This window comes from Lynx canadensis, chromosome E1 (genome assembly GCF_007474595.2).
Source record: "Lynx canadensis isolate LIC74 chromosome E1, mLynCan4.pri.v2, whole genome shotgun sequence".
NCBI lineage: Eukaryota > Metazoa > Chordata > Mammalia > Carnivora > Felidae > Lynx > Lynx canadensis.
The window spans coordinates 37835990-37853873 of NC_044316.2; the positions used below are offsets into that span (position 1 = coordinate 37835990).

General features: G+C 37.8%; 1 protein-coding gene across 5 annotated transcripts in view; it reads right to left on the reverse strand.

Moving 5' to 3' along the window:
* The window catches only part of FBXL20 (F-box and leucine rich repeat protein 20), a 99013-nt gene continuing 81129 nt past the window's right edge, over positions 1 to 17884 (reverse strand). For 4 of the 5 annotated variants that reach the window (XM_030294725.1, XM_030294726.1, XM_030294728.1 and 1 more), the window contains 9 exons: positions 15055 to 15150; positions 12963 to 13089; positions 11628 to 11702; positions 8831 to 8961; positions 6781 to 6841; positions 5574 to 5618; positions 3906 to 3962; positions 2741 to 2953; positions 1 to 972 (listed from right to left, as the gene is read on the reverse strand). In XM_030294725.1, coding sequence (XP_030150585.1) covers positions 865 to 972; positions 2741 to 2953; positions 3906 to 3962; positions 5574 to 5618; positions 6781 to 6841; positions 8831 to 8961; positions 11628 to 11702; positions 12963 to 13089; positions 15055 to 15150 — 913 coding nt within the window. In that variant the 3' untranslated portion in view covers positions 1 to 864. The remainder of the gene's footprint in view (positions 973 to 2740; positions 2954 to 3905; positions 3963 to 5573; positions 5619 to 6780; positions 6842 to 8830; positions 8962 to 11627; positions 11703 to 12962; positions 13090 to 15054; positions 15151 to 17884) is intronic. The other variant, XM_030294729.1, reaches the window with a different exon arrangement.

The window sequence follows — 17884 nt, forward strand, 5'->3', positions numbered from 1 at the left end:
TTTAGAATTAAAAAAATATTTATTGATAATGTCTTTTTTAAAAATGTCTGGTAACCCCAACTAATCATCCAAAATGCACACTGTAAACACAACAGCAAAAGAGTAACAATTGAGTGTGAGTAAGCAGACTATGAACAGGTGACAGACTGAGCAAGAGTGCAGGAGGGAGCAACAAAGAACGAAAGACAGGTGCACAAGTGTGCTACCGAGAGTGACAATTTGAGTGAGTAAGCACATTTGGACCACAGCGATTTCAGCGCAACCATTTAGGAAACCTCTGGGCCAAATACTTAAACACAGGAGGAGGAATGGATGAGCCTTCTTTGTGAGCATGCTCAGCATGTTGGCATGGGAACAAGGAAGCAGAGAAGCTCTGTAGTCATCTCACGATGGATGGCTATCATTTATAGGATGCAAAGAAATTTTCTTTCTGGTCCCTGGATATAACATATACTGTTTTTCTATGCTTTCCTTGACCCTGGAGGACTGCAGTTGCTGTTCCAAAATCACCAAAGAAACCCCTTAACAAAATGAAGAAACTGCAATATCAGTAACACTGGGTTTGCTGGAATGCCCCCTTCCCTCTACCTTGCCTATGATTTTCTTCTTGGCATGTCCAACAGGAATGGTTAAGTTTCACCAATCCACTTGATAAAGCCGGCATGGGCTTCAGTCCCCTGGTCACAGAACTAGAAGGTGGGGGTGAGGATGGGTGTGCATGTTATGTGTGCCTCGGGGATCTGGACGCTGCCCTCACTTTGTAACCCTTGCCCAGAACACTGGGGTTGCTTCCACTGGAGACTCCATTGTAACTCTAGAAGTGTCATTAAATACTCAGTTCACCAAGGTTGACCACCTCCATTGTCATAGGATGATGCAGCATCTGCAGAATCGCTGTCTGCTGCCCCCTACTGATGGGGGTGGAGTGACAGGTGCGAAGTAGGCGTGGACTTTAATATTGGGCAAATGGGTCTGAAACAAGACAGAAACATTACTAAGAGAGAGGGCTTAAACAGAAAGAGCAATGTTGCTTTTCAGAAAAAACATTGAGGGGCTGAGTGAACATGAAAGCAAGGCAGAGGCTAAGTACCAGTTGGTCAGGATGTTGAGAGGCCTGCGTTCCGCTTTGTAGTATCCCATGTTATTCTAAATGACTAAACAGCTCACATAACCTTGGTACCCGTTTCCATAATAGTAAAACTGGGGAAAAACTTCCTACTAATCTCTTAACCTGTTCCAAAGGGATTCCTACTTGGATTCCCAAAGTTGAAAGCAACTATATAAGCTTAAAATAATTTTTTCTGGGGTGCCTGGGTGGCTTAGTCGGTTAAGCGTCAGACTTCAGCTCAGGTCATGATCTTGTGGTTTGTGAGTTCTAGCCCCATGTCAGGCTATGTGCTGACAGTTCAGAGCCTGGCGCCTGCTTCTGATTCTGTGTCTCCCTCTCTCTCTCTGCCCCTCCCTTACTCATACTCCATCTCTGTCTCTCAAAAATAAACATTAAAAATTTTTTTTTAAATAAATAATTTTTTCTAAGTCATTGGAAGTTGATGGATGTTTCTTCTGATAAAACCTCACCATCCTCTTTTAACAAAACACTTCCAGTTTTTACTACATAAATAGTTTCTGAATTGCTACCATGTTCAAGATACTGTGCTAGTTAACATAAGAGGGATACAAAGATGGTCAACATGGAGATCCTGCTCCTAAGGAACTTAACAGTCTAGACATAAATAGCTAAATTAAAGTACAAAAATGCTAAATGATGATTTGAAGAATAGACAAAAAAAGTCTTGAGAACTCAGAGATGGAAGAGATTTTGGACAGCCAGGCAGGTCTAGGAACCCTACTGTAGGGAGGCCATAGAAGAGGCTCTGGTTGGTCTGTGGCTCTCTCCTTGTGGTGTAGAAGGAATATGGCTGCCAAGGCCTCCCCATTGCGGTTATGCTCTCAGTCCTCTAGGTCTGAAGGGAGAGGAAGAACTAAGGCCAACTGGATCTCAAGATGAGGTTTGGTCTCCTTTATGTACTCAGATGCCATATGGCCAACATGGATGTTTTTAGACATTGGCTGTAAGGGCCTAACTAAGCACAGTGCCCTTCCCACAGCAGGTGTGAAACAGATGTTTCAATAAATGTCTGTCGAGCTGAATAATCTAACATACAGATTCATCCAGCCTTTTATAACCTCCTTGTTAGCAACTTGTCTTCCAGTCATTTGGCTATGCATGGGTCTCTTTATTATGGAGGATGGGGCTAAAAGAAAAGGTGAAAAAAAAAACCTCTTAAATCCATTTGTTGTCTTAAAAAATAAGAACACCAGAAAAAGGGTTTGATGTGAAAGAAAAATACAAATTAAATTCTTAAATCCCATCTAACTAAATATTTTCTTTATGTTATTCCTTTCTTTCCTGACTGTGGCACGTGTTTTTGACTCTGTATGTTATTGAGCCCTGGACATTATTGGAGAAACTATGCTGGGAGGAGACCTACTTTTTTATCCCTCAGTGGCTATTTTCCTACTAAATTTCCATCTAGAACAACAGGTAAAAACTATCTATCCTTGCATTTGCTCTCCATTTTTTCCTCTTTGCTAAATGTCCAAGTAAATATAAAAATCACAGAAATCTAAATCTAGAACAAAAACAGAAAAGGAAATAAAGGAGGAAAAAAAAAAAAGAAACAAAAGAAGGAAAGGGTGCGGAGAGCACTAGAGCTGGAGAGTGTGCAGCCATCTTTACCCTGAGTCTCTTGATCCCAGCCCGTGTGATTTGCTGGCAGTCATAGAGTTCTATCCGCTCAAGGCTGTGACAACTCTTCAAGTGCTCCAGGGAAGCATCTGTGATTAGTGGGCAGTTGTCCAGTTCAATCACCTCCAGCTGGTCATGGGCGCAGGCTCCATTCCCCAGGTGACGAATTCCATCGTCTGTGATCAGCTCACAGTGAGACAGACTCTGCAGCCAAATAGAGCAAGGAAGGTCACTGAAACATCTCATGGTGTTTTTCTAGCCATTGGCTTGTGCACAGTCGGGAAGGAAACCTTCTGGGTTGGATTTTGATGTATATGGAGCCATCACTAGATCCATGTGGTAAAATGAGAGCAAACTAGAGCTGCTGGGGTTCTGCTTTTCACAATCAATGACTGACATTTCTATGTGTGATTCTAAATACACTGTGTGAGTGCATGCAACGACTGTGAAATAGTTCATAAACAAAATAACATACGCACCCCCATACACAAATGAACACTTTTCTACAGAGGCAAAGGGGCCTCAAGCTTTTCTTGAATAAAATTTTCTGGAATTTGGACTAAACACTGAATATCTGATACAGGGGAATGCCCAAGCAGCTAATTAACTGAAGATGATTCTTACACCTGTTAGGTGTGGTCATCTCTTCACATAAGTCTCTTTACCAGTTTTCCTTAAATTCCTGGTTCCTCCATGTGAAACTCAGAACCCCTTATCCCAATTTTGGATAGTAATATGGCACTAAGTACACACAAAAATGAGCCTGGACACAAACTAGTCAAGCAGAATGCTTTCCCACAGTATTACTGGAAACAGTAGCACAGAACACCCCTAGTAAAGCCTTGATTGGTTCTGTTTTACAGGACCTATTAGTCTCAAGTGAAGCAAATTGAATTTGGGGCCATTTTGTCCCCTGGATCTCTGAAATTTAGCCATCATTCAGGCTGAAGTATAATTCACGTAGGAGGGAGATTTCATACTCTTCATGTCACTTTTCAATCTCTAAGTACTGATAACATAATCCTTTGGTCCTCTGTAAGTTGGCAATTTGGAGAAATATGCTTTCCCACAATGGTAGCCAGACACCAAGAGTAAAGTAAGAGTTGGGTTTTGATTGAATCCAATGAACACAAAACTTTCGAAAAGTCAAACTCACCAATACTTGAAGTCGAGGACAGTGTATAGAAAGTTGGATTAATGTGCTATCTGTTATCTGAAAGAAACACAGAAGTTTATTATAGGTATAATTCCAAAAAAGCCTCATGGCTGTACCTCATTCTTGAGTACACTTGTATTCTAGACTGATACCCCACCCCCCCGCTTTTTTAAAGTAGGCTCCATGCCTAATGTGGGGCTTGAACTTGTGACCCTGAGATTAAGAGTCGCATGCTCTACTGACTGAGCCAGCCAGGCGCCCCTAGACTGATATCCTGATATTAACTATCAAATAACAGAACCTAAGGTTGAAATCCCATCAGCTACCTGAACCTGTTCTTTGAGAATCTATCCAGGCAGGTTTGAACACATCTAGTCATCTCTAATTTTCATCTTTGACTATTCAAAGAATAGTCTATTGAAAATCCTTTGTTTCTGAAATGAATGAAAATCTGTCCCCTTGTAGTTTCTATCCATTGGACTTTGTTCTACCTCCTTAGAACAACCACAAAAAAGAATCAGAAGACACTGCTCCATAAAAAAATTTAATGTGGGAATATCCTCAAATTTTTAAGAATATATATTTGGCTTATATTTTATAAGTCATGCCATTAACTCTGAATTGATAAACTGGGTGTCAGGTATTTTCCCAAAGGTGGCAGAAGGGGGCTGCGGGACTCTGGGTTAGCTATGAACATTCAAGAAGCAGAACTCTTGAAGGAAGAACAGTCTTTTATAGTTATCTTAGGCTGGAAAGTAAATTAGTGCTTCTTTTCAAATGTCCCTCCAACTCTGAAATGATGATGATGATAATGATAACATACAGAACTTCACAGGGGTTAAGAAATGGTGGGGGGTGAAAGGTTGGGGAGGGCAGGCATGTGCACATCACTCAGAAGGAGCAACACTGGGGAGGACACATGGGACACTCAGGCAAGTGCAAAAGATAGATGGATGTGAACAAGTTTTAGTTTAGTAAGAATAGCTGCCAAGTAGTGTCTGGATAACAAGTATTTTAGAAAAAACTGACTTCTATAATTACTGGAGTCTCTTTCCTTTATTTTTACTATAAAAAAATTTATTACTCTATTTTCTTTTTAGGAGTAGGAGTGCCCCTTCAAAATTTCTCCCCAATCAATTAATAATCTCAAAGCTTTAAAAACTGGTAATAAAAGAAATTGTTCGTAAGGCAGTATCTGGTCAGTCTGTCTGCCCAATGGGTAGAGTCAGATTTCCAGGGCTAATGATGTAAGGGCTCCAGGGTCTCATTAAGCTTTTTGAAAAAAAAAAAAAGAAAAAAAAAAAAGGCAGTGCTATATTGCCAATGTGATGGGAGCTTTAATTATTTACTAGAATTACAACCCTGTAGGTCTAAGGAAACATTTTAACATCTTTATGGCCTGAATACTTGGGTCTTCTTTCTTTCCACTGGTAATTATATTGATGGCATGTATTTTTCTAGTTCTTTACCACATATACCACAGTACCTCTGCCCGGTATGCCTAGAGGACACCACAATAAATGGAGAGTCAGCAATGCTGCAGGCATTGCTGCAGCAATGCTGCAGGCACTCCATGACATTAGGGTAAGGAACTGAAAGTTCTTGCTGTGCACATATTATGTAAGTTTCTATCATACTACATTTCTGAGTAAAAATCCACATTCTTACCTGAACACACTCTTCCAGGTCCATCTTTTCGAGCTCATGGCAATTCTACAAAATACAAAACCAAACATTATAGCTCAAACATTTAAAACATGGGAAAATTTAAGGCCAGAAGTAGTATTAAATACACCGACAAAATCTTAACTTTCAGAGTTATTCCTATAACAACCTCCTATAACTCAGAGGTGTCATTCTAATGACACTTTCTGCCTTATTCCATTAATTACACATTTTAAAAGGCCTTGATCACAGTGAAATTTCTTAATTGTTCTACATTTAAAGTATCTAACACCTTACAAGTCCACGGGAATAAATTCCCTGAACATTAATACCAAGCTAGTACAGAGCCTTCTAACCATAAATAATTTGATGAAAATTATTTTCTTTGGAAGACTGAAAGGTAAGCTTTATGTCCCGATTTAGTTATGCCATATGTTGCCCCCGACCAATTAATGTTCCATCAATCTGCCTGAAAGCAAAGGTCCTTCCCCATGTTCCATTATACTGGTTAAAGACAATATAATTTTTTTTTTTCAACGTTTATTTATTTTTGGGACAGAGAGAGACAGAGCATGAACGGGGGAGGGGCAGAGAGAGAGGGAGACACAGAATCGGAAACAGGCTCCAGGCTCTGAGCCGTCAGCCCAGAGCCTGATGCGGGGCTCGAACTCCCGGACCGCGAGATCGTGACCTGGCTGAAGTCGGACGCTTAACCAACTGCGCCACCCAGGTGCCCCAAAGACAATATAATTTTAAATGCTATTATTATACATACAGTGATTTATAAACCATTCCAAGGATTAACATATTCTGGAGAACACAAAAAATCTTAAGCCACCTCCATTTAAAATTGGGCTTATTCATTTCTTTCAACAACACTCTCACCCACCAGTCGCATACCAAGTAACCAAGAATTTCTTTCATGAAGCATGAGAAAGTCCCTGCTTAGTTTACCATCTAATGAAAATGTGACAAATCAAGTCTCATGAAGGAGCATCATGTCCTCCAACGCATGTCTGTATTTCCAGAGCAGTTTGTATTCCACAGGCCTATAGCTGCAGCATGAGAATGCTCAGGAACACCAGCCACAGAGAAGTTCCCTCACATCCCACACCCTCAATTCTGCTGCCTTTCTACTTTTCCCTCATTGTTCACTCCTCTGAAAGAAAAATCCCAAACCAAACCTACAGAACCTGGAGAAAATACTTACCCTAGCCAGAGTGGTAAAGCCTACGTCTGTTAATTGAGAACACCTTGCCACTTCTAATATTCTGTTATAAAAAAAAAAAAAAAAAGAAAAGTGAAAGTCAAGCCCTTGTTCCCTGAAAACTGGGTTTATTAAAAACAGCAAGAATTTAAGAAAACAACCTCCTATTCCCTAGGCACTGCATACTATAGTGACATTAACAGCTAAGCAAGTCTGTATACAGATCTTGCCACTCATTTTCATGGAGTCATCATAAAGTGGTCCTGTAAATACCACAATTCAGGGTGATGCAATCAGAAGAATATAATAGAAGCTTGTAGTTAATGCCAAAATGCATGAAAAATGCATTTAAAAGCCTTCTTGATGGCATACTGCTTACCCCCACAGGGCAGCCTGCTCCTAGAAAACAAAGGAAATGGAGATAAATACTCTGTTTCAATTAATCTGTTGCTCAAGTAAATTATTCTCTTTCCCTATTTTACATGTAGGTTCACTCAGATTTAAATAGCTTTTAAAAATTCTATGAAGGGACTGGTTAATTACAGGCCTGTACCAAGTATGAAATTCCATACTTATGAAAAAATACCCTTAAGCTTCTTGCCTCCTCCCACAGGCTCCCGGGGAGGCCCAGAGGAGGGGGAAACTGAGCTGGCAGACAACTCTCCTACTCAGGAACTGCTAAACACCAACCTAAATGCCAACCACAGGACTGGGGAATCAAAAGTAGCTCCTTTCTGTGAAAACTTTGGTGGTATCTGTGTGACCGTACCAAAGAATATTTTTATGTCTGCTTACAAATTACTTACTACGTAAGTTGAAACAAATAAAGCCACAGTATAAGAAATCATTATCAAAAATCAGTAAGAAATGAATGCTATATATATCTAATGGGAAAACATGATCTGACTGAACTTTTGATTATCATATTTGAGAGCTTTTCTATTCGAACAATAAAATAAGCCATGAAGTAATAAGGAGCTGAACAGTCCTCTCTTCAAATGAGAAAAAGGTAAAGTGTAAGATTTTTAGGGAGAAGTTTGGCTACCTCCTTAGCTCCAGGCCTCTGACATTATTAATTCTGACCAAGTCTATGATCTATCAAGGAATTTTGATAATCTAGGCAAATTTTCTTTCAATAATGATGGTTAGGTTCCTGGCCAGGTGACTACAAAAAGCTTTAATGAAGTTATATTGGTTTACAATGATGATTATATGTAAGACAAGAGGTTTTCTGGGTTCTGGAGCCAGGCTGCCTGGGTTTGAATCTTGCTCTTGAACTCACTAGCTGTGAGACCTTGAACAGGTTATCTGACCTCTCTGGGCTTCAGCTTTCTCATCTATATTATGGAGACAGTAACAGTGCTAATATGGTATTCTGTGGATTAAACGAATTAATATTTGCAAATCCCTTACAACAATGGTCAACATGTCTAACATATAAGTAAAATAAAAGTTTTGTTTTAAAAACAAAACAGGTATATGGGGATAATCCCTATTTATTATGAAACAGTGTGTTGTGGGCTTTTACAAAATCAATATGGGTTTGAAACCATGTGTATGCTAACAGCATTCTTAGTAAATATTCAGCCAATCCTATATTTTGGCAGAAAGGAGGAACCATAGAGAAATAAGCTTTGCTCTAAAAGATCTTGAGCACAAAGGAAGTTTTCCTGTAGGGCTTTTTTAAAAAATACTTTCTTCTATGTACCGGGCATCATTACCACAATACAAATAACCACAGGGGTAGGCCTTTAAAAACTTTCTTCAGAAATGAATTAGATGAAAGTTTAATAAGACAAGTAATGAAATAAAATGTTATTTTTTTTTTTTTTTCTAGTCTAGATAGCAAGAAGTAGGAAATGGGGACTATTACCCTTTGGTTTAGGCCAATTACATGTAATCGAATGAGGTACAAAGCAAGTAGCTGGGCATCTAAAAGGGTAGCCTTGTAGTGTCTACCTTAAAAATCTCAAAGTTCCAAAGAAATAAATTTGGGTGAAGAAGGCCTTTGTTCCTTTCCCATGATTTTTTGAGCTAAACAAGAAATGTTTACCTAAGCCGTGGACAGTTCTGACCTAGAGCATTCAGGATGGCATCTGTGATGTTGGAGCAGCCGGAGGCACAGAGGGACTGTAACTTATGGCACCCTCTGCATATAGTAATGAGACCTTCATCTGTGATTTGCTAAAAAAATAAATAAATAAATAAATAAGAGCAAAAAAATCCCACAGATATTAGTTATTTATTAGAAAAGGAAAAAAATGTTACCTCTGAAAATAAGCACCAAAAAGAAATAAAATAGAGCTTAATATTAATTAGGTAGTAGACCTAAAAGAAAATGAATACACTTTGTTTCTCCTTCTCAGTTCCTTTTGATTTAGTTTGTGAGAGAATCTGTGCTCATTTTTTTCATTTTAATTTATTTTAAGTAGGCTCCATGCCCAACGTGGGTCTTGAACTCATGACCCCGCAATCAAGAGTTATATGCTCTACTCACTGAGCCAGCTAGGCGCCCCAGTGCTCATTTTTGGTGTAAAAGGAGGAAGCTATAATGGGATTCTTGTAACCTAACGGGATTGGGAACAGCATGAGGTACGTCGTGGGGTAGATTCAATTACATGACTTTAAAACCTAGAAAACAGGCAAGCACAGCAGTATAAATGTATTTCTAAGTTCAAAATTGACACTGATATTAAGTTACTGAAAAAATAAAACAACCTATGGATGACAGTTGCAACTTCATATCAACCACAGATCCATTTATTTATTTATTTTAGTTGTATAATATAAAGAATATACTCATTTATGGAGATAAACAGCTGTGATCAACCAAATGTAATTTTGTGTGTTTTAAATTATTCTAAAATAAAAAGGACACAGCAAGATGTTACACTAAAAAAAAAAAGATGCCATATATAAACATCTTAACATGTAGGATTATGATTAGCACTTCAATTTGTCCTGTTAGTTTCACAAATTTTGTATAAGCCTCAGAATAAAGCTCTCCTGTCATCTCTGTTCAGTCAGTGTCCTTAGGTTGCCAGGACAACTGAAAAAAAAAATCAAGCTTTAAATATTCACTGCTTAAATCAGTATATTCTCAATATTGCATAATTGAAACAAGATACAGATAAAAAATGGATGCTAAGGCAGATATAAGATTTATCTTGAGGATAAATTAATGAAGATCAACACATGTGGAAGTAACTTTCATACAAGTGTGATGTACGTTATTACTAAACAAGGATAATTGAAATGTAAAGGGGAAACAGCAATCGATAAACATGCATATTTACCAGGCCAATGAGAACTTGTGTCATATAATATTAGGAAAGTTTTATAGGGCTGTGCTGCCTTTTCCTTCTTAATGTTTTAAAATCTATAAGGGATTACTGAGGAAGAAAGTTGAGGAAAGTCATATGTACCAATACTTCAAATTTTAGAAAGAATAAAATTTACTAAACTTTTATGTTTTCAAATTAGTCCAGAAAAAGAGAATGGCTCAAGAATGTACTTTGGTCACTTCAACAGTTTTGGGCAGACACATGAAGTCTTAGGAATGAGAATCATTTCATCACGTTCTACGGAAGGGATGACTTATGCCCTAAGATCTGGGTGAAGGGAAAGAGTAAAATAAACTGATGACAGAACTGGTTCTTTACGCTTACCACCTGCACTTTCTGTCTGCTGAAAGGATAAAGGAAGTGAAACTAAAACAGCAAATGGTAGGTAGGGTATGTATTTATATGGTTGTGTGAATGTGTGTGTAACATATATCCACACAAATATCTATGGAGTGTATCTCTGTGTATCTGTGTGTACAAACAGAATCTGAAGATGCCTAAGAACAGTTTCTTCCTATCACCGTAAGGTGATGGTTTCATGTTTACAACAGTTGTATAAGCTCTTCCTGTCAGGCCAAATATTTTGGTTTCATAAATGAAATTAGGCAAATTCTGATAATAACTATGACAGTCAGAATTAAAAGGAAGGGGTGATCAGAATTAAAAGGAATGTCATTCCTTTAACTCAGTCTTCAGGAGCCTCCTGAGCAGATCATGATCAGAACCATCCCTTAAGGGCTTGAAAGGGGAGGTTGCTTCACTTGCACAAAATATGGCCCTTTATGTGTCACCTTTAAACTAAACAACCACTATGCTCTCAAGTTTCAGGTAATCAAACAAGAGAAGGGTATAATGAGAAGAAGTTTTAGTAAAAACAAGGAAAGCCCTCATCAACTCTTTTTCATTGCAACGAGAGGCTCTCATTCCAAGGCAACACATATATGTAATTTTCCAGGCAAGAGAGAAAAGCTAAATGTGTACTGTCAATGTTGTAGGAACCTGAGTGGTTTCAGCAAATTCTCTGAGCAAAATGCAGGGGTTTGGGGATAGACACAAAAAAAGCTGATAGTCTAAACAAGCCAAATGTGAACTACGAATACTACTTGGAAATTAAAAATTTAAAGAGTACATTTTGCTTGTCATCTGTTTGGATCAGTGGTTCCCAATAGTTATGACCCAATGATAGATGTTAATTGATCTGACTGCAGTTAATTTACCAAAAATATTTTAAGTACTGAAGTTTGTGAATAATTCACTTTGAAAAGAAAAAAAGAAAAGGGGTGGAGTTACAGTTAGCTTATTTGGAAGTCTGCAAGAGCTACCTTCTATATTATCTCTGTTAAAACCCTCAGGAATGACTATTGTTAAACATGCAAAGAATCATCTGTGTGTTTACAGTGTCCCCAAGATTGAAGTAGAATAACCACTGGTCTTGATGACTAAAACTCTTACAATATTACTGATATGAATTACTAATACAAAAGAATTGTGGGAAGGACTGCTTACTAAACAAGTCTGCAAGTTCAAAGTCACCAGTTCAGGACAGTGTGCACCTATGTACTTGAGAGCTTCGTCTTCTAGCTAGAAAGATTAAAAAGAGAAAATATGATTACTAACATTGTTTCAAGGGATAAAGATTTAGGAATGTATACATTCATTAATACATTCTAAATACAGCCAACCAAATTTCAAAGGAACAATGAATCAGAAACAATGACCTGTGATCACAGAAAGGAGGACTTCATATCATTAGTATGGTTATCAGTATTTTTCATCAGTTCCAACCACATCAAATTCATATGATCACCAAATCAAGGAAAAGATAAAATAAACACTGCCTAATGTTTATGGATTTTTCTTCTGATAAATTAAATATGCCTCACAGCATTTTGTTCAGGGATTATGAAGCTAAAATAATTTTCACACTTCTATGCTTCCTATATAAAGTTTTTAAAAAACAAACTTTTTGGGAGCAGGAGCTGAGAAAGGAATCCGGTTTATCTGCTGCTGGAAGATCAGTGCCATGTGTACAGTGCTGAGAACAGATGGCAAGTAATTGATTATAATGTATAATGGTGCATTCCAATCAATATTTTCCAGGATTCCATAAATAACCAGAAGCTCAAGCTGTTGTTTTAAGGCAGTCTCACTTTCAAAGCTCTGTTTCAAACAATGGAACTCGTCCCATCATGGTCAAAGAGTAAGGGCACTTTTAACGGCATCCAAGGTATGGTTTCAGTAAGCATTAGTAAAATAATTTCTTCAGAGCCTAGCCCTACTTTGTCAATCACTTCTAAACTCACTTTTGATTATTTCCTTCCAGACACTGCCATGTCAATTCCTTATTTTTTTTCCACAGTAAAATATGAAGATAGCAAAAATTTTTAATGACAAAATATGTTGGGATTTGTAATGTGACTGGCAGGAAGTAAACATCAACACTATAAAATGTAGGTTCTGTATATTTGGCACATTTAACCTGGTAGTTAAACAACCAGCGAAATTGCTAACTAAGGCTGGCTTCCTTGCCTCTCCAGTTTAAGGTCTCAGACAATGACAACATGGCAAGTTTCCTTTTCAGATTAAGTTGCAAGAGACCCTTCTTGCCTGAGGTGGATGCGTGGTGTGATTTTTTCTCCTCATCTTGCCTCCCCTCATAAATTTCTTTGGTCAGATGTTAATTCTTAGGTTTTTTTACTCTAAGGAAAACATTTTAGTATTTGGTAAGTATGTATCTTTGGCCAATAATATACAACTACATGTTCCTCAAGCCAATATCTTTGGACTGCCTACAAAGTCCATGGTTCTTCTAACATTCACAAGCACTACATGGAGTATTACCTGTGTGCAGCCTTTTAAGAATAAGGCCTTGAGACCCCCACAGCCTCTCACTAGTGCTTGGATGCCATCCTTGGTTACTTGGTCACACCAGGAAATGTTTAATTGCTCCAACAGTGGACATCCCTCACTTAGGACAAAACAAAATGAAACAAACATATGACTAAACCCAATTCCAAAGGTACCAAAGTCTCATTTTATTGGCTATTTAGTCAGGGAATGGCTACAGTCCCATGTTCTCCCCTAAGAATATATTTACTTAACATAGATTTAGAATATAGTCAACCAACAACAACAACAACAACAACAACAACAACAACAACAAAAACAACAAAGCATATTTATCAACACTTGTGGTGTTCACGTGGGACTATATCACTACAGGGGCTCTCTTAAATCCAGCTAAACTAGTAAGCACAAAGCACAATATTGTTTTTCAGATATGTTAGACTGTTATGGAGGTTTATCCTTTCCAAACATATTCTTTTTGCACTTATCACATCTTTAAAAGATCTGGAAGGTAAATGGGAATTAAGTGACCTGTTCAAGTTAACAGAGTAATTAGTGAAGAGTTTAGATTCAGATTCTTTATCAAATAATTCTATTACTTATCAAAGTAATAATGAGGATATTTACATTTTTATGTAAAAAATACAAAAGATCTATAAATTTTCCTTATCTGTGAAGTATCTGGAGTACTGCTTCCACAGGCTGAATTTAGGATATATTGTGTTCGATCTCTGCCTTATATCAAATATTAGTTTCATCTTTCATTTCTCACTTGAACTATGGAAGAATCTCAAGTTCTAGGACATTCTTAGGAAAATACTGCTTTAATTGTTTTATAAAACGAAGGCAGAGGATCTTAGTTCAAGTTCATTCTTCAGCATTAAATAGTGTGACTTCAGGCAAGTCACTTTAGGAAACCGGCCTGAACTCCTCTTAATCTAAGATCAGCCACAGCCCCTCCTATGTTCTCCTCAAATGGATGCACTCACTTCTATAACAGAACTTATCATACTGTTTATTTTTTCTCCCACTAGGCTCTGAGCAGCTTAAGGGCAGCAACGATACCTTATTTACTTACATCTTATGGTTAAATCACAGTACCTGGCATTAAAAAATGTTTTAAGACTTTCTTAACTATAAAGTGTCTGTCCTATCTGCCCCACAAGGTTTTGAAATAAATGAAATCATTTATGTGAAAATATTTTGTAAACTGTAAGTGTTGTTATATTATCCTATTTATCATCCTACATGGCAAATGGCTTTACATGCATATATTCAATATTCATAAGGAAAAGTCTAGAGGAAGTCATATTTTTAGATTACTTACACTCAACTAAATCTACATTTCTTTTAATAGCTTAATTTTTACTATTCATGAACATAACCAATACATGGGGCTATAATTATTTATAAAAGGCTGATAAAAAAATAAAGTTACAAACAGAATGAGCATTCACCTTCCTTTTAAGGTACATTTTCTGTAATGTACTTTAAAAATACATTAACATTAAAACAAAACTTATCAAGCGCTTACTGTATGCCAGAAACTCTGCTAAGCGCTTTATATATATTAGGTTGAACTACATGAGGCCGTCATTTTTATAAGACAAAAGTTGTTAAATACTGGCAACTTTACACGATTTGGCCTAATACTATCAAATAATAATAATACTGTTTAATCCTAACAGCACTATGAGATAGAAAGGAACAACTCAGGAGGGTTATATTTGTTTGAAGTACTTGGTTAATCACCTGGCTCCAGAGTGCTGCTTTAATCACTAAGCCACTAAGCTATAATGATATGTGGCATCTGGGGGGGGGGGGGGCGGGAATCAAGCCCTCATAAAAATCAAATCATTCATGTAGAAGTTGTGCCAGTCTGTTCAGAAATCCTAGTTACCTCTAGTCATTTCACCTGGATGTGTCCTGTAATTTGGGCAAGTGATAAAACAAAAAATCTATTCTGAACTATAGTACATATCCATAAAACATAGTTTCCTTCAATTCCAATTTAATTCAGTTATTTGAAATAAAAAATAAGTATATTTGTTCTGATTATTGGACATTCTTGGTAGAAGACATTTACCTCAGAGCTTTAAGAGACATGTTTGTTATTGATGTACAGGAAGCCAAGTCAAGGTGCCTGAGTTTGGAACAGAACTTGCTAAGGCTAGTACATGTACTGAAAAATGGAAAAAGAAAATAATGAATAAATAGGAACGCATCTTCAGTAAATCATGCACGATTCTCATTAAACATGTGTCTGTACATAAGAACTATAAAATTTCCATACCCCAAATAAAAGCAGCTGTAAATCCTGGGATCTTTCATGCTGAGGAAGAGGCAGGTGCCATTCGCAAAGAAGAAAGGCTGTGCTGTGTATGAGCGTTTGCATGAGGGGATCATGGTGCTTGATTCTCACTTGGAAATGTTTAACAGCAAACTACTCTGTGCTGATAAGAGACCTATATGCATTTTGCAAATACAGAAATACCAGAAAGCTAGCTAGTACTTGCTAGCAAGTGGTGCAACATGAAGACTGAAAGCTCTGTCTCTGCTCTTTCACTTAAATCTCTGCTTAAGATAACCTTTTACATGGCAGTATGAAATGGTTGATTTTTGCAACTATAAAGGACTAGTATTGGGCTCAAACAAGCTAAGTTATGTAATATTATTACCTACTTGCCTTTATGTTTTTTTGAAAAAGTAATCTCTTCCCTCAATGTGGGGCTTGACCTCATGACCCTCAGATCAAGAGTCACATGTTCTACTGACTGACCAGCCAGGTGCCCCTTTATGAATTTCTTCCCCCCCCCCCCTTTATGAATTTCTTAAAGGCTCTTTTTCCACAGTAGTCAAGTTCTCAATTTAATTTTTCTAACTTCTTATGGAAAATTTCAAATATACACAAGAGTGAATACAGAATGCACTTGTACCATCGTTAAGCTTTGACATTTATTAACATTCTACTATTTCTATTTCATCTATTTTCCTCTGCTTTTTGTTTCAGTATTTTAAAGCAAATCCCAGGGGCACCTGGGTGGCTCAGTCGGTTAAGCGTCCGACTTCAGCTCAGGTCATGATCTCACGGTCTGTGAGTTCGAGCCCCGCATCGGGCTCTGTGCTGACAGCTCAGAGACTGGAGCCTGTTTCAGATTCTGTGTCTCCCTCTCTCTTTGACCCTTCCCTGTTCATGCTGTCTCTCTCTGTCTCAAAAATGAATAAACGTTAAAAAAAATTAAAAAATTAAAGCAAATCCCAGACTATTTCACCTGTAAATATTTCAGGACATCTTTCTAACGGATAATGACTTTAATTCCTTAATATCTGATAACCTGACTGTCCAAGTTTCCCTAATTGTCTTATAAATGCCTTCGTCAACGTGACCTGTTCAAATTAGGACCCAAATAAGAGTTGTACATTCTATTTGGCAGATATGTGTCTTAGGTCTTTGTATGGACCTATGTTTCCATTTTTTTCCAGGTAGATGCCTAGGATTAGCATTGCTAGGTCCTACACTATGTTTATGTTTGACTTTTTAAGAAACCACCACACTATTTACCAAAGTGGCTGTACTATTTTACATTCCTACCAGCAATGCATGAATGCCCCAGTTTCTCCACATCTTTGCCAATACTTGGCACTCTCTTTTTCATTATAGTCATGTTAGGGGGTATGGATTGTAATCCCACTGTGGTTTTATGTGCAATTGTGCAACAAACACCCTTTCTTGTGTTTATTAGCCATTCATCTCTTTCCTTGGTGAAAATCTACCCAAATGTTTAGCCCAATCTTTAACTGGATTGCCTTATTATTGATTGTAAGAGTTCTCTGTATACTTTTAATACAGGTGTTTAATTTCTTTCAGTAATGTTTTGCTGTTTTCAAGCACTTCTTTTAGAATTATGTTATCTGTGAATAAACACGGTTTACTTCTTTCCTGTCAGTTTTTTCTTTCTTTCTTTCTTTCTTTCTTTCTTTCTTTCTTTCTTTCTTTCTTTCTTTCTTTTCCTTCCTTCCTCCCTCCCTCCCTCCCTCCCTCCCTCCCTCTCTCTCTTTCTTTTCTTTTCTTTCATTCTTGTTCTTCTTTCAAGCTTACTGCATTGGCTAGAATCTCCAACAGAATGTTGGCAGAAATGGTGACATGGAACATCTTTACCTTGGTCTTGACCTTAGGGTAAAGTCTTTCATCATTAAGTATGATGTTAGCAGCAGGTTTTTCTTTTTTTTATTTATTTTTTATTTTTTTTTTAAATTTTTTTTTTCCAACGTTTATTTATTTTTGGGACAGAGAGAGACAGAGCATGAACGGGGGAGGGGCAGAGAGAGGGAGACACAGAATCGGAAAGAGGCTCCAGGCTCTGAGCCATCACCCCAGAGCCTGACGCGGGGCTCGAACTCACGGACCGCGAGATCGTGACCTGGCTGAAGTCAGACGCTTAACCGACTGCGCCACCCAGGCGCCCCTGCAGCAGGTTTTTCATAGATGGTTTTGATCAGATTGAGTAAACTCCCTTCTATTTCTAGTTTGTTGAGAATTTTTTTTTATCACAAATAGGTGTTGGATTTGCCATGTATTTTTTTTCTGTATCCGATGATGTATTTATTATCTACTATTACTTAACAAATTACTCCCCAAACTGAGCAGCTTAAAACAACATTTATTATCGCATGGTTTTTGTGGGTCAGGAATACAGGCACAGGCAGCTTTAGCAGGGTGCCTCTGACTCAGGATGTCTCACAGGCTGCAGTTAAGGTCTTGGTCACAGTTGCATTCATCTCAAAGGTTAACTGGGTGCAAATTCCCTTCCAAGCTTATTTTAGGTGGCTGTTGGCAGACCTCAGCAGATCCAATTCCAAGCTCACTCATTTGGTTTTTGATAGGTTTCAGGTCCTTGCTGGCTGCTGGCCACACC